A 23,895-nucleotide genomic window follows, 5' to 3' on the forward strand; every position below is an offset into this window, starting at 1 on the left:
GTTCAAATCCCGCCACTACAGATGGTGAAATTTTAATTCAATAAAAAATCTGGAGTTAAGGGCGTGATTCTCCGAGCCCCGCTCCGGGCTGGCGAATCGCTGCAACCGCGGCATGCCGCCCCCGTCGCCGGTGCACGATTCTCCGAGGTTCGAAGAATCGGCGCCATTTGCGCCGGCCCGAATGGGCCGAGCGGCCGCATGGAACAAGCAGAGTCCCGCCAGCGGCGTTCACCCCGGTCGTTGCCGGCGGGAACTCTGCGCGAAGGGTCGGGGGGAACCGGGAGGGGCCTCTGATGGCGCTGGCCCCCTGTGGGAGACAGAATCGGTCGTCCCCACGCCCGTTTCCGACGGCGTTCACAACGGCGTGATCACTTAGTCTCCATTTTGGAGAATCGCCCCCTAAAAGTCTAATGATGACCATGCAACCATTGTTGATTGTCGTAAGAGCCCATCTGGTTCATTGATGTCCTTTAGGAAGGAAATCTGCCATCCTTACCTGGTCTGGCCTACATGTGACTCCAGATCCACAGCAACATGCTTGACTCTTAACTGCTCCCTCAAGGGAAATTAGGGATGGGCAATAAATGCTGGCCCAGTCTGCAATGCCCACATCCCATGAACGAATAAAAAAAATAATCACTGCATCACTATAGCCCGTGTATTTTATGTTGAAGGATGAGTCAGAGAGGAAGGAATTGTGGTCAGGGACTCCCTATCTGCATAACTATCGACTGTCTGTCTCCCTGTTGCGTTTTTTCTAGATTCCCCTTCAAGTCACTCAGTTGGGAGCTCGCTCGCCTTGGGAGTCACCAGGTTGCAGATTCAAGTCCCATTCAAGAGATTTGAACACACATATCTCGGCTGACAGTCCGGTTCATCACTGAGGGTGTGCCGCAGTGACTGAGGTGCCATCTTTCGGGTGTGAATTCGTCCCTCTTGGGGTGCATATAAATGATTCCACGGCACTATTGGAAAGAAGAGCAGGGGAGAGTTCTCCCCGATGTCTTGCCCATTGCTTAGTGCTCAATCAACATTACCAAAACTAATGATCTGGTCATTATTGCATTGCTGCTTGTGAGAGCTGACAGTGTGTTAATTGGCTGCCGCGTTTCCTACATTACAACAGTGACTACACTTCAAAGAGCCATTGGTGCCGAACCACTTTGAGCTATTGTGAAAGTCACTATATAAATGCAGGTATAAAAAAATGCATCTTCAACAACTTCTTAGTGAGTTCCACATTCTCACTCCACTGTGAATAAAGACATTTCTCCTGAATGCCTGATTAGATTTATTAGTGATTTATGTGATTCCTGTAGAAATGCAAACATCTCATTTATGTCCACCCTTTCATATTTATTTGGGGGTAGATTTAATAGAGACATTCAAGATCATTTAAGGGTCTGGATAGGGTAAGTGGGGAGAAACTATTCTTATTGGTTGGGGAGGGGAGGAGGGGGGCTGCAGAATCAGAGGGCACAGACTCAAGGTGATTGGCAAAAGAAGCAATGGCAAAGTTAGCTTGACGCAGCGAGTGGTTGGGATACACAATGCTCTGCCTGAGAGTCCCGGCTTTCAAAAGAGACCATGGGCGGCACGGCAGCACAGTGGTTAGCACAGTTGCTTCACAGCTCCAGGGTCCCAGGTTCGATTCCCGGCTTGGGTCACTGTCTGTGCAGAGTCTGCACGTTCTCCCCGTGTCTGCGCGGGTTTCCTCCGGGTGCTCCGGTTTCCTCCCACAAGGCCAAAGATGTGCAGGGTTAGGTGGATTGGCTATGCTAAAATTGTCCTTAGTGTCCGAAAAAGGTTAGGTGGGGTTACAGGCATAGGGTGGAGGTGTGGGGATAGGTGGAGGTGTGGGCTGGGGTAGGGTGCTCTTTCCAAGGGCCGGTGCAGACTCGGTGGGCCGAATGGCCTCCTTTTGCACTATAAATTCTATGATTTTTAAAAAAGATTTAGAATACTCAATTAATTTTTTCCAATGAAGGGGCAATTTAGCGTGGTCAATCCACCTACCCTGCACATCTTTGGGTTGTGGGGGTGAAACCCACGCAAGCACGGGGAAAATGGGCAAACTCCACACGGACGGGGACCCAGAGCCGGGAGCGAACCTGGGACCCCGGCGCCGTGAGGCAGCAGTGCGCCACCGTGCTGCCCAGTAAATTCTATGGTGATCCGAAGGGGCAAAAGAAAACGGCAAGGCAATGCGGGGGGGGGGGGGGGGTGGGGGTGGAACTAGCCGTGTTGCTCTCGCAAGGAGGCAGCACAAGACATGACGGGCCGAACTCCGATGGAAGGTTTTCACTTGAAGGTTTCATTCAGATGCAGCCGAAATGTCGCAGGAAAAAGCTGGCATCTGTGTGTGTGCATGTTTGCAATCATTGCCAGCAATAGTGCTAACAAAGAGCTGTGTGCAACACCAGAGCTGCGAGCTGTGTAACATCCTGTGCACCACCCACTGGAAAGGCGAAGGTTCTGATTGACAGAGCAGGCGGTGCAAATGAATGTGTGTGTGTACTCCTTTACCCTGTGAACTGGCGTGAAGCTGTGGTAAAGCAGGCAGCTTCCCCCCTATTGAGTCTCTGCTAATTCGTTCAGTTTGCGGCTGCCAGACCACGTCGGCTGTTCCCAGGCACAGAGAGGATTGTGTTGGGTCTGCCCTCGCGTTCTTGCCTCTTGTTTAGGGCTGGTTGTTGATGTGAGTGAGTGAGTGATGGCCACGTCCAGGTACCTGTGCAGCCGACTCCTGTTCCTCTCTGCGCTGCTGGCCACCTTGCCTTTCTCTTCCCAGGATCAGGAGGAGGACGATCACAGCAAACACCTCTACACCACCGAACTCTTCAGCCACGCCGTGCAGACTGCCCCTCACTTCATCATGTTCTTTGCACCTTGGTACAGTTTTGCCATTTCTCTCTCCTCCCTCTTTTGTTAATCATTCAAATCCTTTTTGGGGGTGAAATTGACATTTTGTTAATCATTTAAATCCCTTTTGGAGTGAAATTGACATTTTGTTAATTTAAATCCCTTGGGGGGGGGGGTGCAATTGACATTTTGTTAATCATTAATTGTACAGAATTAGATCCCTTTTTGTTAATTTAGGGGATACAAAACTTTGTAGCCAGAAAAAAAATTACACTTGTGGGAAAGTTGCCTGGGAGTTTAAAATCTCGGGCACAGTTCCCAAATAAGAGGGGAAGGGGCAAGTTGTAAGGGGATAGTTCGCTGCTACAAGTTTTACTCGTTGCATTTGTCAATGTCTCTGTGTTTTAAATTTAGCTGCAGCTCTTTCAGTGTCTCCGCCTGTGTACGTGGCAACAGCCTGAGAATGGAGGAGATTACCTTACGTAACCGTGGTTTGCACATTCCAGCGATCCGTTTGTTTACTGGGGCGAGGTGGGGTTTTTTTTTGAGGACAGTTGTAATAGGAAGTGGCCCTGTTTAAAAAGAAAACCTCTGCCAGTGTAGTAGTGAGTGCGCGCGAACGTAGCTGCGATTTACACCAGATACATTGACACTCCCAGAATCAAACGCTACTGTTCCCTACGCTTCGATTGTTTCTGAGTTCTTGTTGAATGTGTGTGTGCAATGAGGGGAGCTGCTGACGACGAGGCAGTCAGGAGGCGCCTCAAGATCCAATACGTCAACTCCTTCCAATTTATGTTCTCCCTAGCAGGCCCCATGTTACACTGGATGCTGGAAACTCTGCAAGCAGCAATTTTTTATTCAATACTTTTGATTTTTCTTCTTCTGGGCACTGTTTCTTTTGAGTTGTATCAATGCCAGACACGGTGTTGGACATGGCTGATTTAGCAGAATTGCTAAGAATACTTTGAAGAAGTGTTTTTGCACTGTTAGTGCTGTGCGTTTTAAACTTTGAAATTTATTTATTGCAGTAACCCATTTAATTCTGAATGATTGGGAAGAGCAGGCTAGCTTGTCAACTCTTTCGGTGTCAGTTGGTGCAAGATCAATTTTTAAAACGGAGATTGTTAGATTTTTGTTCACCAGAGCTATGGAGCACAGTGGTTAGCACTGCGGCCTCACAGCTCCAGGGACCCGGGTTCAATTCCGGCCTGGGGTGACTGAGTAGAGTTTGCACATTCTCCCGTGTCCATGTGGGTTTCCTCCCGGTGCTCCTGTTTCCTCCCACAGTCCAAAGATGTGCAGGTTAGATGGATTGGTCAAGCTAAATTGCCCCTTAGTGTACAAAAGGTTAGGTGGGGTTTCGGGGTAGGGTGGAAACATGGGCTTAAGTAGGGTGCTCTTTTCAAGGGCCGGTGCAGGCTTGATGGGCCGAATGGCCTCCTTCTGCACTATCTGGATTCTATGATATGGAGCAAAACCAAATATATGCGGTTAGTTGAATGGTGGAACAGACTCAATGGGCTACATGGCTTCCTCCCCTTCCTATGTTCCTGTGAGCCCTTCCTATAACCTAAGTTTCAGAGCCAATTCTGTCTTGGTGGGTTTCTGTCTCCTTACTTTAGTAGTTTCAAAGCTTAAATTCAAAATAAATTCCTAATCCCTGGAGTGGATTTACACCGACAATTCTGGCTTAACTTCACATCACTTAAAAAAAATTGACTGATACCAAACCAGCTACGACATTAGAATTGGGGAATACATTGGCTGGCTGCAGTTTGCTTGAATTTAAATCTCAAATGGATACAGAGATGGTTGAGCTTTGGATGGAAATATCTTTGGATGTATAGAAGTGCAAGCAAAATTAATAACCTGTACTACAAAAAGAGAGGCTGGGTGTGTGTTCCAGTGTATGTGGATGCAACATGTCTGTGTGTATTGCATATCGCAGGAAATGTTCAACAATGAATAGCAAAACTATTTCATGGATTTTTCTTCCCCTGAAAGATTGTCACAAATTTAGACGGATAAAACATGCGGCATGTTGTCTCCAGTGTATGTGGAACATTCAGCTCCAGGTTGGAATATTAATTTCACCTTAAGCTGGCAAACCCGCATTCGACATTCTGACTGAATATACTCATTTTAGATTGGCATAATCTGGACAATATACGACTTGAGGGATGGGGGGAGAGGTTATAGAATCATAGAATTTACAGTGCAGAAGGAGGCCTTTCGGCCCATCGAGTCTGCACCGGCTCTTGGAAAGAGCACCCCACCCAAGGTCCACACCTCCACCCTATCCCCACAACCCAGTAACCCCACCCAACACCAAGGGCAATTTTGGACACTATGGGCAATTTAGCATGGCCAATCCACCTAACCCGCACATCTTTGGACTGTGGGAGGAAACCGGAGCACCCGGAGGAAACCCACGCACACACGGGGAGGATGTGCAGACTCCGCACAGACAGTGACCCAAGCCGGAATCGAACCTGGGACCCTGGAGCTGTGAAGCATTTGTGCTATCCACAATGCTACCGTGCTGCCCCAGGTTGCAGAGTCTGGCTGGGCAATGAGGGGAGCGGGCAGGGAGTTGGCTCAAACTGAAGGCGAGAGGGTGAGAAACAGGGTAAGGTTCTGTAAGTGGATGTGGGCAAGGTCTGAGCCTGTGGGTTTAACGGTGATACACTCACCATCAGGAAATGGAAGTTCATATCAGAGGCATTCAGGCAATATTATTATGTGCCCTGGAGGTTATATGTTTTTCTTATAAATTTGAGATCTGATAGGGCTTTGCTTAATATTTGACCTATAATGCTGCGTGCCAGCATTGGTACATAATAAAGCCCAGAGGAATATTACGTATATGCGTTAATTAGCCAGGTACTCAGATTAAAGTCGTGATTGTAATTGTTTATTTGCATTCTCTTTGTTTGAACGCCAAACATCAGGAAGTAAATACAAATTGGCCTCAAATTGGCATAACAATCTGCGCCTTCTGCTGAAGAAGACATTATATAAATGCAGTTCCTTTCTTCCTGCAGTTCTGCCCCATCACGAGTAGAGTGACGAGAATAAAGTTAACAGAGGTCCACAAGTTTTGAGACTTAAAAAAAAATCAATATTAATTCCATTCACCTGACTGTTCTACTGAATGTGCTGTATATTCTCCACAGGTGTGGGCATTGCCAGAGACTCCAATCAACGTGGAATGAGCTTGGGGACAAATACAACAGCATGGATAAACCTCCGGCAAATATAGCTAAGGTTGATTGCACCACAGATACGCAGACCTGTTCAGATCAGGGAGTTCGTGGATATCCTACGTAAGTGGGGTGTGGTTTTAAACGGGGCGGGGGTGGGTGGGGGGGGGGGGGGGTGACCTTGAATTGAAAAGGTTTTTTTAACATCATTCAGGTCCCAAAAAGATGAGTCACCTACTCAAGGGTATTTGCAACTTACCCGTCCATGCTGGACCTACTCTCTGATGATGTCAGCCATGTGTGACATTCAGTCATTTTCGATCTTGCTTTTGATTTGGGGAGGGGGTGGGGAAAGGCTGGGTTTTTTTAGTTTTTTAACATTTAGTGAGTGCTGGTTCATGTTAAGTTGGCCGTTACGCAACTGTATTCCTGCGATTATTCCTGGTGATTGGGCAGTTAAAATTGTAGAAATGAGAAAACCAGATGATTTAACCAATAAAATGCGCTGTCAAGTGCAGTGTTTTCTGCCAATATTTATTCTTCGTTCTGTCAGCAGATTGAGGGAGATGGCACAAGTTGTAATGTGGAAACGCATTGTTATGATAGATGTAATGTGTAGCTTTAATGCTGTGGTGAGCTCCAACCAACTCAACTGCATCTAAAACACAGTTTTAACCCTTTATCTGCTCAGTCCACCGTCGCCACCACCCCCCAATAAATTTTGAAAGATCACTTGTTCCCTGTGACCTATCCAATGTATTTTTCTTCTTTAATCTTACCCGATGCATTGTGCAAATATTTGTTTGTTACTTTTAAACAAACAGCATTTTGACACAAACTCTAGCTGTGTAGTCAGTTTGCTACTCTGGTTAGTTGATTTTTCATTAAAAAGTGGCTTTTCTGATTATCTGTCAGACTGAAGTTGTTCAGACCCGATCAGGAAGCAGTGAAATATCAGGGACCGCGAGATCTCCAGTCGCTGGAAACCTGGATGCTTCAGAACCTGAATGCTGAACCTGATGTAAGTCTTTAGTAAGCCACTTAATTCTCGTGCTCGGGAGCATTTTAGAATGTACACGGTCACTGAGAAATCAGTGTGGCCACCTGGATGTTCATAGGGCCAACTTGTTCCCCTCTTTCTGAACGAAACAGAGGTTAGAAAGCATGTTTGTTTGTCGCTTGACATTTGTAATCAGCGCACAGCCGACATGTGTAAATACAACTCTACAAATGACAGTTTTGTTCATTTTCACTTAATGCTGTGTATAGTGGGAGCATTTTATGTTGCTTATCCTGAGCAATGGAGGAAGAACGTACTGGGACACGGTCGGGGCGAAAACATGTGATAGGCTGAGCACTTTGCTCCTCTTCGCATATAAGTAGAAGTGATGGCTCAGAATACTTCAGATTGAGATTAAGCCCTGATACAATTTAAGGTTCTTCACAGGGCGCATATGACAGGGGCGAGGCTGAGCAGGTTCTTTGGGGTGGAAGACAGGTGTGTGAGGTGCTCGGTGAGCCCAGCAAATCACGCCCATATGTTCTGGGTATGCCTGGCGCTGGATGGGTTCTGGAGGGGCGTTGCGAGGACGGTGTCTAAGGTGGTGAACACCCGGTTTAAGCCGAGCTGGGGGTTGGCACTATTTGGGGTATCGGATGAGCCGGGAGTGCAGGAGGCGAAAGAGGCCGGTATTCTGGCCTTTGTGTCCCTGGTAGCCCGGCGGAGGATTCTGCTACAGTGGAAAGATGCGAGGCCCCCAAGCGTGGAAGCCTGGGTCAGTGACATGGATTCATTAAATTGGAGAAATTGTAAAATTTGCCTTGAGAGGGTCTGTGCAAGGGTTCTTCAGGCGGTGGCAACCGTTCCTAGACTTTCTAGCGGAGTGTTAGGAGGTGGTCAGCTGCAGCCGAGGTGGGGTGTGTGTGTGTGTGTGTGTGTGTGCTGTACTTTGTGTTTACTACTGTGTTTATTATTGCTTAATGGGGGGTTTGTATATTGGGGGACTTCGTGATGTAGTGGTAAGATGTTTATTTATGTGTTCTTTGTTTTTCTTTTTTCTGTAAGGGGGGGTTTGTTGAAAATATGTAAAAATCTGAATAAAAATATTTTTAAAAATGGAGATTAAGCCAGAAAGTGGTGGAAATTCTCAGCAGGTTGGGGAGCGTCTTTGGAAGGAGAAACCGAGTAATCGTTTCAGGCCTGTGACCTATCATCACAACTGAGAAAAATTAGAGATGTCATAGGTTTTGAGCAAATGAAAGAGGGGGAGCGAAAATAAGAACAAAAGGGAAGGCCCATGTTAGTGTGGTGGACAGAACAAGTTAAATGGTAAAAGACAATAAATGGTAGAAAAGTCAAAGTGGGTGGTAATTCGATACATAAAACAACAAAAGATATTTACAAATAATGTCCCATTATCAAGCAAACTATGGTTTGTGCCTTAAGAAATAACTGCTTCTTCGGGTAGGTCTCGATGAGGTGTGAATGGCCTGAACGTGGAGTAAAGGGATTAAGAAAGAAATGAGGAAAAACCGAAACAGCAAAAGTTACATGAAACAAAATGGGGTGAAGGTAGTCCAGAAGGCTGTGGAGTGCTGAGTTGAAAGATGAGGTGCCGCTCCCTGAGCTTGCTTTGAGTTTCATTGGAGAACTGCAGCAGGCCAAGGCTTTTGGAGCAAGGTAGAGAATTGAAGTGAGAGAGGATGCTTGGAGCCACGCTTTCAAACTGAACGAAGGTCTTCAGCAAAGTGGTTACCCAGCCTGCATTGGGTCGCCCCTAACGTAGAGAAGATTATTTAAATTATACCTGTAACTATACTTTTTGTTTTATGACTACCACAGAGAAGAGCAATATTATAATAAAGTGAGTTCCAATTTTTAAAAGCCTCGAACTATTTGCATTAGTACATGTTAAATGCAGACAATATTTGAAGTGTACAATGGTTTTAATATGATTATTCCGGTCTAAAGTCTTAACAATTATAATTCACTCCAGTCCAAAAAATGTGGCGTAGCTAGAAATTAACAGATAAATGCATCTTTTAAAGATATCAACTATCAACTAGGTACTCCACATATTTATTCAAAGATTGGGAAATGCTAGCACAGTGGGGGGTGCGTATTGGTTCAATACGGGGCAGGGTTGGGCTATAGGGTGATGTTGCTGGGGGGGGGGGGGGGGGGGGGAATTACTCTGGTGACGAGAGAGGGACCTGGGTTCGGTGATGGAGAGGAGGTTGGGGGTGAGGGCTACCTGGAGGCGGGCAGATGGCGGCGCGCGCATGGGCGGGGGGCGGGCCCAGAAAGAGGGATGGCTGATCGGTTTGTGGGGGGGGGGTGCGTGGGCCCCCCAACCAGGCGGATCACCTGGAACGTTAGAGGGCCGAATGGGCCGGTCAAGAGGGCCCGTGTGTTCGCACACCTGAGGGCTCTGAAGGCGGACATGGTGATGTTGCAGGAGATACACCTGAGAGTGGCGGATCAAGTTAGGCTGAGGAAGGGCTGGGTCAGTCAGGTCTTCAATTTGGGGCTGGAGGGGTGGCGATTTTAATTAATGAGCGGGTGCAATTCCAGGCGGGCAGTTTAGTTTCGGACGGGGGGGGGGGGGGGGGAGTGCCGTTATGTTATGGTGAGCGGTAAGCTGGAGGGGAGGAAGGTGGTATTGGTTAATGTCTAAGCGCCGAACTGGGACGATGTTGAATTCATCAAGAGGGTGCTGGGGAAGATACCAGATCTGGACTCGCACAAGCTGGTGATGGGAGGGGATTTTAATACGGTTATCGACCCCAGCCTGGACCGGTCGTGCTCGAAAACGCGGAGGGTGCCAGCAATGGCAAAGGAGCTGCTAGGGTTCATGGAGCAGATGGGGGGGATTGACCCATGGAGGTTTAGGCAGCCGACGGTTAGGGAGTTTTCTTCCTACTCGCACGTACATAAAGTGTATTCCCGGATTGATCTTTTCATTTTGATTAGGGATCTGCTGGCGGGGGTGGTGGATACTGGGTACTCGGCCATGCCCCACTCTGGGTAGAACTGCAGGTTAGTGAGGAGAGCTTCCAGCGCCCGCAATGGCGATTGGACGTGGGCTTGTTGGTGGACGAGGCGGTAGGGAAGTGCATGCAGGACTACCTGCAGGTCAATGACATGGGGGAAGTCTCAGCAGCGGTGGTCTGGGAGGCGCTGAAGGCAGTGGTGAGGGGGGAGTTGATTTCAATCTGAGCTCATAGGGACAGGACGGACAGGGCAGAGACGGACCGACTGATCAAGGAGATCCAACGGATAGACAGGAGGTATGCGGTGACCCCAGGGGCGGAACTGTTAAGGGAGCACCGGAGGCTGCAGGCTGAGTTTGGGGTACTGTCCACGGGCAAGGCAGTGGAGCAGCTTAGAAAGGCGAGGGGGATGCTGTATGAATATGGAGAGAAGGCCAGCAGAATGCTGGCACAGCAGTTGAGGAAGAGGGAGGCGGCTAGGGGAATTGATACGGTGGTCGACGGAGATGGGAACCTGGTAGGGGACTCGGCTGGGCTAAATGGGGCGTTTGGGGACTTTTATAGCGGACTTTACCGCTCGGAGCCCCCCGAGGAGATGAAACGCTTTCTGGACTGGTTGACTTTCCCGAGGGTGAGTAGGGAGCTGGTGGGCGAGTTGAGGGCTCCGATTAGGGCCAAAGACATTTCTGAGGGCTTGAAGGCGGTAAAGCTCCGGGACCAGACGGGTTCCCGGTGGAATTTTACAAGACATTTTCGGGGATATTAGGGCCGTTGCTGGTTAAGGTTTTTAATGAGGCGAGGGATAGAGGGGTGCTGCCCCCGACGATATCACAGGCCACCATCTCGCTAATATTGAAGCGGGACAAGAACCCGGAGGTATGTGGGTCCTATAGGCCGATCTCGTTGCTTAATGTGGACACTAAGTTGCTGGCCAAGGTGTTGGCCTCCAGGATTGAAGATTGTGTGCCGGAGGTGATTATGGAGCACCAAACCGGATTTGTCAAGGTTAGGCAGTTGGTAGCCAATATAAGAAGGCTGCTTAATGTGATTATGATGCCCCAGGAGAGAAGGGAAGTTGAGGTTGTTGTGGCCATGGACGCAGAGAAGGCGTTTGACCGGGTAGAGTGGGACTATCTATGGGAGGTGCTGGGACGGTTTGGGTTTGGTAGGGGCTTTATCGACTGGGTCAGGCTGTTGTACCAGGCACCGGAAGCCAGTGTAAGGACGAATAAGACGACCTCGGACTATTTTAGGCTGCACCAGGGGACAAGACAGGGATGTCCCCTCTCCCCACTGCTGTTTGAGTTAGCCATAGAGCCGCTGGCAATTGCTCTGAGAGCTTCTAGGGGCTGGAAAGGGCTGGTTAGGGTCGGAGGGGGGGAGGGTGGAGCATAGGGTATTGCTGAATGCGGATGACTTACTCCTATATGTAGCAGATCCAGGGGCAGGGATGAGGGAGATAATGGTGATTCTGGGGGAATTCGGCCGGTTTTCGGGATACAAATTGAATATGATGAAGAGTGAGATGTTTGTAGTCCAGGCAAGGGGTCAGGAGGGCCAGCTGGGGGAGTTACCATTCAGGTTTGTGGGAGACAAATCTGGTGATACATGTGGCGCACGACTGGGGCCGGTTACACAAGCTGAACTTGTCCTGGCTGGTTGAGCAGATGAGGGCGAGTTTCGGAGATGGCATGTGCTCCCGCTGTCACTGGCGGGGAGGGTGCAGACGGTTAAGATGACGATATTGCCGAGATTTTTATTTGTGTTCCAATGCCTCCCGATTTTCATCCCGCGGTCCTTTTTTAAGAGGATCAACAAAATTATTTTGGGCTTTGTTTGGGCGGGTAAGTCCCCACGGGTGATAAAAGTGATGCTCGAGAGGAATCGGGGGGGAGGGGGGGCTGGCCCTGCCAAATTTTAGTAATTATTATTGGGTGGCCAATATTGCAATGATAAGTAAGTGGGTAGTGGGGACGGGGGCGGCTTGGGAGCGGATGGAGGCAGCCTCATGCAGGGGCACCAGCTTGGGGGCGCTGATAACGGCACCGTTGCCGTTCCCGCCGGCGAGATATTCTACCAGTCCCGTGGTGGTGGCGGCCCTGAGGATTTGGGGTCAGTGGAGGAGGTACATTGGTGCAGTGGGTGCATTGGTTTGGTCCCCAATATGTGACAACCATCGGTTCGCTCCTGGGAGCCTAGATGGGGGATTTCGGGTATGGCAAAGGGCGGGAATTGAGAAGATGGGGGGCCTGTTTCTGGAAGGGAGCTTCCCCAGCTCGAGGGCGCTGGAGGAGAAGTTCAGGTTGGCAGCAGGGAATGATTTTAGATATCTTCAGGTGTGGGACTTTCTGCGCAGGCAGGTATCATCCTTCCCACTCCTACCACGAAGAGGGATTCAAGATCGGGTAGTGTCTAGGGGATGGGTGGGGGAGGGGAGCGTCTCGGACATCTACAAAGAATTAATGGGGGCGGAGGAGACGCATATAGAGGAGCTGAAGCGTAAGTGGGAGGAGGAACTGGGGGGTAAGATGGAAGACGGCCTATGGGCGGAGGCGTTGAGCAGGGTCAATGCGACCGCCACATGCACAAGGTTCAGCTTGATCCAATTTTCGGTGGTGCACCGAGCGCACATGACAGCGGCCCGGATGAGTAGATTTTTTGGGGTGGAAGACAAGTGTGTCAGGAGTGCGGGTGGACCAGCGAACCATGTCCACATGTTCTGGGCATGCCCAAAACTTAGGGGATATTGGCGGGGGTTCGCGGATGTCATGTCCAGGGTATTGAAGACAAGGGTGGAAATGAGTCCGGGGTAGCGATCTTTGGGGTGTTGGAAGACCCGGGTGTTCAGGAGAGGCAGATGTTCTGGGGGGGTTAGGGTAGTATAGAGTAGGGGGTTAAATAGGTGGGCCTTGGAGGGACGGATGTCAGCGGTTGCCTTTTGATTGCTGTTCTTTGTACTCTATGTTTTTGAACTGCGGTTGTTTGTTATGCCAAAAATACCTCATTAAAAATTGTTGAAAAAAAAAGATTGGGAAATGCCAGTCTCCTAAAACAGCTTATTTTATAGTTTTGTTTCAGCTACTTGATTTAAAAAAAAACCTAAACGCAGAATAAAAATCAATCTTTTGCTTGCTTGATTTCCCTATTTACGCCATCGTGCCTTCCACAATCTTATTTGAGGTCTTTGTCTCAGTTCTAACTTGTGCCCTTTGCCAACTTCTGTGTAACCTATTATTTGGAAATATCCACAACACATTTCACTTTGCCTGTTGGGGTTTTCAAATGGAGAATCATCATCGAGAAATGGTGTACGTGTCTTTTTTGCAAAATGGCAATCGTACGATGAACAGATAAAGCTTGCGCTACCCGGGTCCCTTGAGAGTTTGGTTTTTGTAAAATTCGTGAAAAGGAAATTCATAATTGTGATGACTCAGTAGCTCAATAAGCCAAGCTGTTAGTTTTGCATCCAAGAACCATCAGCAAGCGTGGATTTTTTTCAGCTTCTCGTCTTCACCATCATATCAGTCCCCTTCCTTGTGAGATGTGTGGAATAACATCTACTCATCGAGATACTGAGGGCTGTCTGGATAATTCACAAGTGTTTGAAATCAAAAGGGGAGCTTTGGGTTTCCATCAGCTAATTACACTTTTATTGAGGTCTGGTTTTTGTGGCCATGAAAGTCCAAATGATGTTCGGAGTTCATTGTCTCAATCCCTTACATACTCTGTTGAGCAATCTCGGCAGTTTTGTACTAATCGGTGATTACTTCTATTCCCACACCATCCAAAATTCATTAACTCCATTCCAGTGCCAGTTTTGGTAAGCTGCTCACTCTTGAAAAAGATTGGGAAAAGGATAATCCTTGAGTTTGCACTTGGGAACGGAAGAGAATAATAATTATAATAATCTTTATTAGTGACATATTGTGAATTCAACAGGAGTTCCTCATGTTGTGTGTCAATGTGTGTGTTTTTTTCAAACTTGACATCGGAAGGTCACTTGTTGGCTTAGGGACCCTGACAGCACAGTAATATTGCACCATTTTGGCACCAAAGCTGGTCAAGCCTCCAGATATCGGTTCCTTATTTTCAGAAGGTGAAGCTTTTATATTTAAAGAACGGTAGATAGGAAGGGGCTATTGTGCCGCGAAGTCATTTGCATGGCTGCGGGAGAAGTATGCAAATGTATTGCCCTGCAGCGTCAGCACTCCGTGAACATTGTGATAGTCCGAGTTCCAGCAAAAGCAAGTGAGGGTTTTTGTCAGGGTCTTCACTTTGCATTGTCTGACCTTGTTGTGTCCAGCTTTACCTTGTTCAAATAGCTTCAAGGAACTCTAGCAGGATGGGATAGATCTGAACCTCTAATGAGGGCAGGGGTTTGTCTGACAGTGATGACGCCCGTGTTGAATAACCCACTGACATCTCCTGTATAATCTCCTGTGATGACTGGCTACTTAGGTGAGATACACTTTGTAATGTAGGAACAGGAGAGGTCATGGCAGGTCTACTCCCATTTGTTTGATTTCTCCCCATGTCGAAAGAACCAGAGAATTCCTACAGTGCCCATCGAGTCTGTGCCGACCCTCTGAAAGAGAAACCCAACCTAGGCCCACTCCCCCACTCTAACCCTGTAACCCCATGTAACCTGCACATCTTTGGACACTAAGGGACAATTTAGCATGGCCAATCTGCCTAGCCTGCGCATCTTAGGACTGTGGGAAGAATCTGGAGCACCCGGAGGAAACCCGACGCAGACACGGGGAGAAAGTGCAAACTCCACACAGTCACCCGAGGCCGGAATCGAACCCGGGTCCCTGGCGCTGTGAGGCAGCAGTGCTAACCACTGTGCCGTCCCGTGAAACCTTTAACCAATAGAACTTTTATCGGACTCGTCTTGAAATGTTTAACTGTCGTTCCATCCAACATTTTGAGGCAGCGAGTTCCAGATTTCCACTGCCTCTGATGTGACAAAGTATTCCCTGGCTTCACTCCTAAATGGCCTGACTCTTAATTTAATTTAATAATCTTTAATAATTTAATAATCTTTATTGTTACAAGTAGGCTTCCAATGACACTGCAACTGAAGTTAACTGTGAGGTTATGGGTGAGATTTTCTGCCCCAACCCCCTCACCGTGGCGTGTTTTCCCGCAGCAGAGGTGGATGGCCCTGTCAACGTCGACGCCATTTTGTGAGATTCACCTGTCCTGCCATTGTGGGTGGGAGGTCACCTTTGGCGGGACAGGAACGTCCCACCAGCGGGAAGGGCCAGAAAATCCTGCCCTATGTCCTGCTCTGGATTACTTAATGAACCCCTTAATCAGTCAGGTACCCACTCCACCTTCTATACTCCAAAGAATAGAAGCCAGGTTTGTACGACCTATTCTCATAATTGAAGTCTTGGTATCTGTAAGGAGCTGTATCCCAGCACAAGACAGCATCTTCAAAACAAGAGGAGGACAAAACTGGCCAAGTTACTTACCTTAATCACACATTTATTTGAAGTGAGCTGCTCACAGTCTGAAAATGGAATGTGTTGTAATGGGGGAGGACTCTGCCTGCCATTGTACTTGCTATTCAGAGTATTTCTGCCGGTGCTGCCTGCTGTTGTAGGAGGTGATTGTGGAAGAGGTGCCTTATTGTTACTCTCTGTTCGAAATGTCACCCACCCCCCGCGTCAGCCCCCGGCCCAACCTGTTCAAGAACAGACAAAAAAAAACACATTCTGCACCAGAGTTCAATGGCTCAAACAGGCCAGCTGGGGTGACGTATGTGACATTGGGAATTGCAAGTGTTATCCTTTGGCCTGTCCTGAAGTGCTCTACATTAGCTCAGAATTCCCCACACTTTCGAGCCCTGGAAACCTTGGTGACCTCCCAAGAGCGTCGGGGGAACCCCAAGCATTGTCATAATGTCGACTCCCCTTTTTTTTGCCGTGAAATAGGTGTGAATAATGGCGGCGCAGCGGTTAGCACTGCTGCCTCATGGCGCTAAGGAACCGGGTTCGATCCCGGCCCCGGGTCACTGTCCCTGTGTAGTTTGCACATTCTCCCCGTGTCTGCGTGGGTCTCACCTCCACAAACCCAAAGCAGGGTAGGTGGATTGGCCACACTAAATTGCCCCTTAATTGGAAAAAGAAAAGAATTGGGTACTCTAAATATATATATTTTTTAAAGAAATAGGTGCGAACAGAGAAATCAAATGTAAGCATCCTTTACTAGCCGTATCTATGCACATTTTGCAATCAGGAAGAGATACACAGTCACAGGAACATTCGGCAGCCACACAGCCCTCCTCACATTAACCCCGGGGCAAACCACTCTTCCGTGGCCCCTTGACATTAACCCCTGGAAGTAATCTGTTAATAATAGTCAGCCTATCAGCATCCAGAGCTCCAGGAGACTGTGCTCTGATTGGCCTGTTTGATTTCTTTAATTATTTTTAAACACGTTCGAACCAGCGCCCGCCGGTCACATGCTTTGCAGATCCCCCTCCCGGAGAACTTTCACAGACCCCGGGGGTCTGCGGACCCCAGTTTGGGAATCCCTACATTAACACCATTCCTCGTATCAGAAGAATAGAATGAAGTACTTTTGGAGAATAGTCACCTTTGTAAAGTCGGAAATGCGGCATCCATTTGTGCCCAGCAAAGTCCAACAAACAGCAGTGAGTTAGGGAGCAGATAACCTCATTCTGTAATGCTGCTTGAGGGATGTATTCTAGCTGGGAGGCGGAGGAGGAATCCCTTGCTCGTCTTTGATCAGTGTCTTGGGATCATTTACACCACCTGAAAGGCGCTTTAACGTCTCGTTAATCTCTGACAGTGCAGTGCTCCCTCAATACTGCGCAGCGTCAGCTTAGGTGGCTGTGTTCAAGTTTCTGGAGTTGAACTTGAACCTGCAATCATCTATCTCTGATGTGGGAGTTCTATTGTGGAGCTGAGGTTAATGCTCGAAGCATTTAATTCATCACCTGAAATTCTAACCTTGATGTTGCATTGAAACTCCTGCAGCTGGCCATTCCAATAGTTGCCCCAACCCGTTCATAAGCTAGAGAGAAGTGGAATAATGGCCGCCTTGGGCTGCTGCTACTTTGAAGGTTGCACTGAAGTATTTCCTGATCAATGTGGGTTTCTGGGTTAAACCATAAATCCATAAGACATAGGAGCTGAATTAACATCATGGCTGATATGTTTCTCATCCCCATTCTCCTGCCTTCTCTCCATAACCCCTGATCCCCTTATTAATCAAGAACCTATCTATCTGTCTCTTAAAGACACTCAGTGATTTGGCCTCCACAGCCTTCTGCGGCAATGAGTTCTACAGATTCACCTCCCTCTGGCTGAAGAAATTCCTTCTCATTTCAATTTTAAGGATCATCCCCTTAGTCTGAGGCTGTGCCCTCATATTCTAGTATCTCCTACGAGTGGAAACATCCTCTCCACGTTCACTCTCTCTAGGCTTCTCAGTATTCTGTAAGTTTCAATAAGATCTCCCTTCGTCCTTCTAAACTCCATCGAGTACGACCCAGAGTCCTCAACCGCTTCTCATATGACAAGTCCTTCATTCCGGGGATCATTCTTGTGAACCTCCTCTGGACCCTCTCCAAGCCCAGCACATCCTTCCTGAGAAACGGGCCCAAACTGCGCACGATACTCCAAATAGAGTCTGGCCAGAGTCTTACACAGCCTCAGAAGTACATCCCTGCTCTTGTATTCTAGGGTTCTATGTTTAGGAGAGAGTAACTGCCCGAGGGTTTGCTGCTGAATGAATTACCATTGGAATTGTAACCACTACATAAATATTCGAAGCATAGGCAAGTAAGTCCTGAAGAGGGACCACTGTGGAATCTCAAGGCTGTTGTGTTTTCACTGGGATGTTAACATGGCACAGTGATGAGTGCGGAAAACCTATATGTTCCACATGAACTGTGAGAAGTGACTAACATTACGTGATGGATTTTTACCCTTTAAAGCTTGCGTTACACGCGGCGAGAACATTTTGAGGTACGTAGCAATAGTATGAGACATTTACCGTAGAGCTAAGACAAAATGAGACAAAGAATTCGGTCTGAGCCAGGTGACATATTGCACATTAAAGCGAACTGATTTAAATTGTGTTCACCAAACCTGTACCCACCCAGGATTATGTTGTCCATCTCCTAAATGAACCTACCGATGCTCAAAATGTAAGCGCAAGTCTTTTTCACTGAGATTATGTTCCTGGATCCAAGGTTTCCCTTATTGTCTTTCTTCCCAATGCTGTCACACTTTGGAGATTGAAGTTGTCTCCTTATACGTGTGTCAGTGTGGTCGGTATTCATTCATATCTGGTGTTTCTGCCGGGAGTCTGTTTTGTAAATGATCAGGCTTGATCTCAAAGGAAGTATCTGGTGCAGCATTGAGCTTTCGTCTTGATGATGAGTTGCTGCTGTTGACAGTCAAAGTTGCTTCCCTTTTGTTGGTTAAGTTTGTATATTTGCCCGTTCCCTATCAGACCGCTGGGTGAGCTTCACATCAGGACCTGGCAAGGGAGATACACAAGACTTCCTCACGTAGCTGGACTAATTAAGTTTGAGGTGGGAGAACGAGTGGCGTGGACTCCTCACCTGTCTCTCTTGCTGGGAGGGGAGTATTATCATCAAATGCAGCGTTAAGTAGATGAAGGGAGATAGTGTGTTATCCAGAGATACATCTCCTTTAAGGCAAAATCCGTATTGCTGAATATGTACTTTGCAATTTTGTCTCCCAATAACTAAGAAATGAATGCTGATTTTAAAACAATGTTATTTACCCTTGGTAGCAAGAAGAAACTGAACTGGAACCACCCACTGTCCCAGAAGCCAAGCAGGGTTTGTTTGAACTATCAGCCAATAACTTCAAACTTCATACGACACAAGGTATGTTTTACACCAGGTTATGAATTCTTTGTTTCTTTGGTGTTTTTAGGTCAGGATGAACTGGAGCGACATCATGGACTTTTAATCTCTGTTAGCAGTTTGTAGAATAACTCTGATCTCATCTAAAAGCAAAATATCGCAGGTGCTGGAAATGCTCAGCAAGTCCTGCACCATCTATGGAGAAAGAATGAGAGTTAACATTGGGCGCGATTTAAAAATAAAAAGTCCCATTTTGGGCGGGTTTAGTGGTGTCCTTCCCGGGAACAAGTGCCAAATGCACTCAGTCGCATTTTTTGCTCAGCTCACCAGTGCAGGATGAGATTGGGGCACCGTTTTCATCTCTTGAACCCCCCCACCATGACCCCCGAAACCACCCAACACCAAACTCACCTGTTGGGGGGGGGGTTGTCAAGCCATCTCATGCGGACAGGGCACTCCCGTGCTCCATCCTCAGCATAGGCAAAATGCCACACTGGTGTTAGACGTTTTAGTTGCTGTGATATGAAGAGTCTAAATTTCTGTTCCTTTTTTCACCAACACACATTTATTTCATTCCAACAGACTTTGCACAAAACTCTAACTCCACATCACCTGACAGAGGCCACCTGAAGCCCGTTTACATATCAGTGCCAATTAATGGATACTTAACATAAATGAGACAACTAATTGCAATGTCTCTTAACCCATTATCTAACAGTCTCCCCTTCCTTGGAGAAAAAATAATAATTAGGTGAAAACAAAATTTCAAGAAACTCAAAACACACATGATTTCCCCCCCTTTTTTTTACAGTTTTGTTCTGTTTGGATGAGAAAGAAAATAAAAAATAGTCACAGAAACAAGCGCCCTTCATTAGCAATATCCAAAAGTTTCTGTGAACTCCCCCCTCTTTTCGTAAAACAGTCTGACAGTTGATAGCTACTGTCGACCCATTTAATTTTTGTTATTTCTCCTCTGTCCAACATCTGCTTCATACTTGCGATGTCTATCCGTAACCACTTTTCATTGACACTTTTTGTAGAGTGCACATTTTCCCACAGGGATTTATTGTCAATGTGACAGTCAATAGGTATATTACCCAAATCCCCTAATCCCAAAATTTCTGTCAATATCTGACTTATATAAAAGGCCATATCCACCGCCTCTACAAGGCTTAACGTCTCAGCAGCCAAAGTGCTTTTACCACTCTCCTTATTTTCTTTGTTTCCCACACAAGCGGGCAACATATACCATTGTTTCCCAAAAGCAAAATTATAAAACCTCCTGCACTTGAAACCCCATCACATAAATTTGCGTAGGACGCATCACTATAAACTATGAGTTTCAAGTGCCTAAGGTCACCTAAAACCGTGAACGTCAAAACACACTCCTGCATTTTTAGTTTGGCCAACGCTTTATTTGCTCTTATTATGTCTTCCACTTTGGGATCATTCATTTTTGTACTCCACTCTAAGACATCAAAACTCGCGTCCGGTCTAGTCTGTCTACCTAAACCGTTCAGTTGCCCAATTAAACTTCGCAGTTGCTCTTTTTCTATCTTTGAACCATTGCGTCTTTTGTGAAACTTGGCCACGACTAATTGCTATTGGGCTGATGCTTTCCAAATAAGATTGCTGACGTAAAGTTGCCCCTAACTTAGTCTGTCCAATTTCCAGTCCAATATATTTAAATGCACCGGAAGCCTGACTTCCAACCCTGAATCTTTTCTCAAACCAGAGATTACAATAGCTTCAAAATCACTAGTCCCACCCCACAAAAAATCATCGACATGCATCATAAAGATGCCAGACAGATTTCCTTTATCGTGCCAGTAAAACATTGCAGGATCTGCTTTCAACTCGCAACAGCCTAACTTTAACAAAACTGACCTAACCGAAAAATACCAGACTCTAGATGCATCATTTAATCCATATACACATTTGTTCAACTTCCAGAGTACCCCTTCTGTGTTAGCTGCTCCTTTAGGAGGACGGAGAAAAATGTCTCTCTGGAGCTGATGCCCCTGCAAAAAGGCAGCTTTTATATCTATAGATTTGCATTCGCATGCCTTTGTGGCTAATAGAGCCAAGAAGATCTTTAAAATAACCTTTCCTGCTGTAGGTGAATCTACCCTTAAATCCTGATCTTCTAAGGTTTCTTCAAATCCCCTTGCACAAGCCTGGCCTTTGCCTTATAAGTTCCATCCGGAAGAACCTTTTCCATGCAAATCCATCTGTGGGATATAGCTCTTTGTCCTTATCCGGTACTTCCTTGTATACCCCAAATTTTCTCCAACTATGCAATCTTGCTGTTTAGGCATCTTTAATAACTTTTTCATCTCATTTATTTGAAGCCACCAAAATCTCATGTGCATGTGGGCTTCTACTCCTATTGGTATTCGTAGTCTTACTCATTTTCCGAGATCTTGATAAACTACGTCCCCCTCCCGCCTGGGTATCTCGTTCTGTACTGATACTGCTTGATCTTTCCCTTCTGCTGTGGGATGTCCTTTCAATAGTTCTCGACCCTTTTCCTGCGGACCTGTTCACTATCCGATGTAACTGTCTGAACTGGCACTGCGTTTCTGTGCCCTCCATTTTTAAACTTCGTTTTCCAATCCATTGTCTTGACTCCTTCCCCTGAATGCTGTACATTCAACCAATGTTTATACTTTCCAGTGCCTTCCCTGCTCTACTAATAACAGTTGCATTCTTCATTGACTAGACTCTTCAAGCAAGTATGTCACTTTTGTACCAACTTTTGGCAGTTGCCCTTTCGGAAAAATGACCTGTTCTAATTCATCAGAAGTGTTGTGTTCCTCTACAGAAACCCTGTCTATATCAGTTAACTGGTCCTCATAGTTCTGTAACACATGCATACCAGATGACTCTGGTTCCTTGTCATGTCTGTCTACTCTGTCTAAATTTGAAAATTTGTAATCTGTACCCATTATCCTTGATGAATGTACCCTAACAGTTTGATTACCATGTTGCAAAATAATTGTTTTGCCATCTATGCCTATGATCTTCCCTGGGCCTTTCCATTCATTAGAATTGTCTCTCTTATAGTATACCATGTCTCCTTGCTGAAAAACGGCATCTGATGGCCGTACGTTATGTCTTAAAGCTCTGCGAATTCTTTCAGAGACTTCTGCTTCCAAAAAAGCTTTTCTACTGCTATGTAATACATTTAAATGTTCAGCAAAACCAGAGCTAATTGTAGTCCCCTCCCAAGCTGGAGGCTGGTCATCAAAATGGACGGAATTTTAGGATTTCTACCAAACACTAATTGATAAGGACTATAGCCCCCAACCTCCATGCTAAAGCTGAATTTAGCTTGCATTTGGTCGATCTGCGAAATATTCCGAAGCATGTCACCGATGACAGCATGATCTCTTCCACAGACACCATTACTAAATGGGCTTTCTGCAGCCGTATTCATAACTCTGATATTCACGTTTTCACACATATCCTAAACTCATCATTAGCAAATTCTCCCCCATTGTCCGTAAGGAATTTTGCCGGTGGACCCATTCCCTGTCCCTATCCATTTTTCCATGATTTGATCCAGAATTACTCTCCTTTCTTTACTTCGTACAATCGTTGATTGACTAAACCTGGTGCTAAATCTACAAAATGCAAAATAAATATAATATTTGCTTTATCCCAGATCTTAAGGTCAATGGCCACAATGTCATTAAAATCCCTGGCCAAAGGTAGGTTAGTATCGGTCATGCTGGTGTCTTTCTGTACTTCCTACAAATTTCATAGCGGTCACTAACCTGTTTCTATCAGTTTAATATAGTCGACATCCCTTACCCTGCATCCTTTAATAAATTTTAATTGAGGCATTCAAGATGATCAGAGGATTGGATAGGGGTGACATAAGAGCCTTTTTCCTCGGATGGTGATGTCTGGCACGAGGGGACATAGCTTTAAATTGAGGGGAGATAGATATAGGACAGATGTCAGAGGTAGGTTCTTTACTCAGAGAGTAGTAAAGGGCGTGGAATGCCCTGCCTGCAACAGTAGTGGACTCGCCAACACTAAGGGTATTCAAATGGTCATTGGATAGACATTGGACGATAAGGGAATAGTGTAGATGGGCTTTAGAGTGGTTTCACAGGTCGCGCAACATCTTGGGCCGAAGGGCCTGTACTGAGCTGTAATGTTCTATGTTCTACCTGACAGCACAGTGGGAGGCAGTTCAAGGGGACCGACCCGCTTTCCACTGGAAGCTGGTGTTGCCAACAGTGCCAGCAACCCAAATTATTCTTTTGAACCCCCTGTCAGTTTGCCTCTGTGGTAAGAGCCTGTGCTTTTTGAAGAACAATTTTCCCCGCACTCCTTTCTAGGTGAATTCTCAGAAATTATATTAGACTTTCATGTGCATTCTTTTATTTTGAGACAACTTGTGTAACATGCGACGTTTTTAACAAAACATATATTTTCCAGGTTTTCACTTCATTAAGTTCATTGCTCCATGGTGTGGGCACTGCAAGGCTCTGGCTCCAACCTGGGAACAACTGGGCATCGATCTTGAGCATTCAGATGTGAAAATTGGCAAGGTGGGCGCTTCAGAAGCAACTCTCTCTGAGAGTTTTGAAGAGTACGCTTAACAAATTGTGTGTGTATAGCTGCGTGTACGTCAGATCACAGGATTTAATAGGGATGCTTGATTATTGATAAGGATTTGTTCAGCAGAGAGGAATTCGGACATGGAAAGAGCCTGATAGCCCACAACATTATTTGTTATTAGTGCAAATTGTACAGACCCGTTTCCTTTTATATTCGATTGCAATTGAACATAATTATTGGAAAGTAGAAGTGAGTGGGGTGTGGCAGAGAAATCTCAGAGATGGTTCTCTGTATTCACTCTTGGCTGCAAACTTTACCTGGGAATCTGTCATAATCCCCTGAGTTACAAGATCACTGGGGGTGTCTGATGATCCCGACGCTGAA

At 46.5% G+C, this 23,895-nt stretch overlaps 1 protein-coding gene across 1 annotated transcript in view; it reads left to right on the forward strand.

Annotated features, from left to right (window-relative positions):
• Nucleotides 1-2,533: 2,533 nt before the first annotated feature.
• txndc5 (thioredoxin domain containing 5) overlaps nucleotides 2,534-23,895 on the forward strand; it is a 33,254-nt gene continuing 11,892 nt past the window's right edge. Inside the window, exons 1-5 of the mRNA XM_072467004.1 lie at nucleotides 2,534-2,892; nucleotides 6,042-6,191; nucleotides 6,984-7,089; nucleotides 18,861-18,957; nucleotides 23,389-23,501. Of these exons, the coding sequence (XP_072323105.1) occupies nucleotides 2,714-2,892; nucleotides 6,042-6,191; nucleotides 6,984-7,089; nucleotides 18,861-18,957; nucleotides 23,389-23,501 (645 nt within the window). The 5' untranslated portion in view covers nucleotides 2,534-2,713. The remainder of the gene's footprint in view (nucleotides 2,893-6,041; nucleotides 6,192-6,983; nucleotides 7,090-18,860; nucleotides 18,958-23,388; nucleotides 23,502-23,895) is intronic.

This window comes from Scyliorhinus torazame, chromosome 11, assembly GCF_047496885.1.
Source record: "Scyliorhinus torazame isolate Kashiwa2021f chromosome 11, sScyTor2.1, whole genome shotgun sequence".
Classification (NCBI taxonomy): domain Eukaryota; kingdom Metazoa; phylum Chordata; class Chondrichthyes; order Carcharhiniformes; family Scyliorhinidae; genus Scyliorhinus; species Scyliorhinus torazame.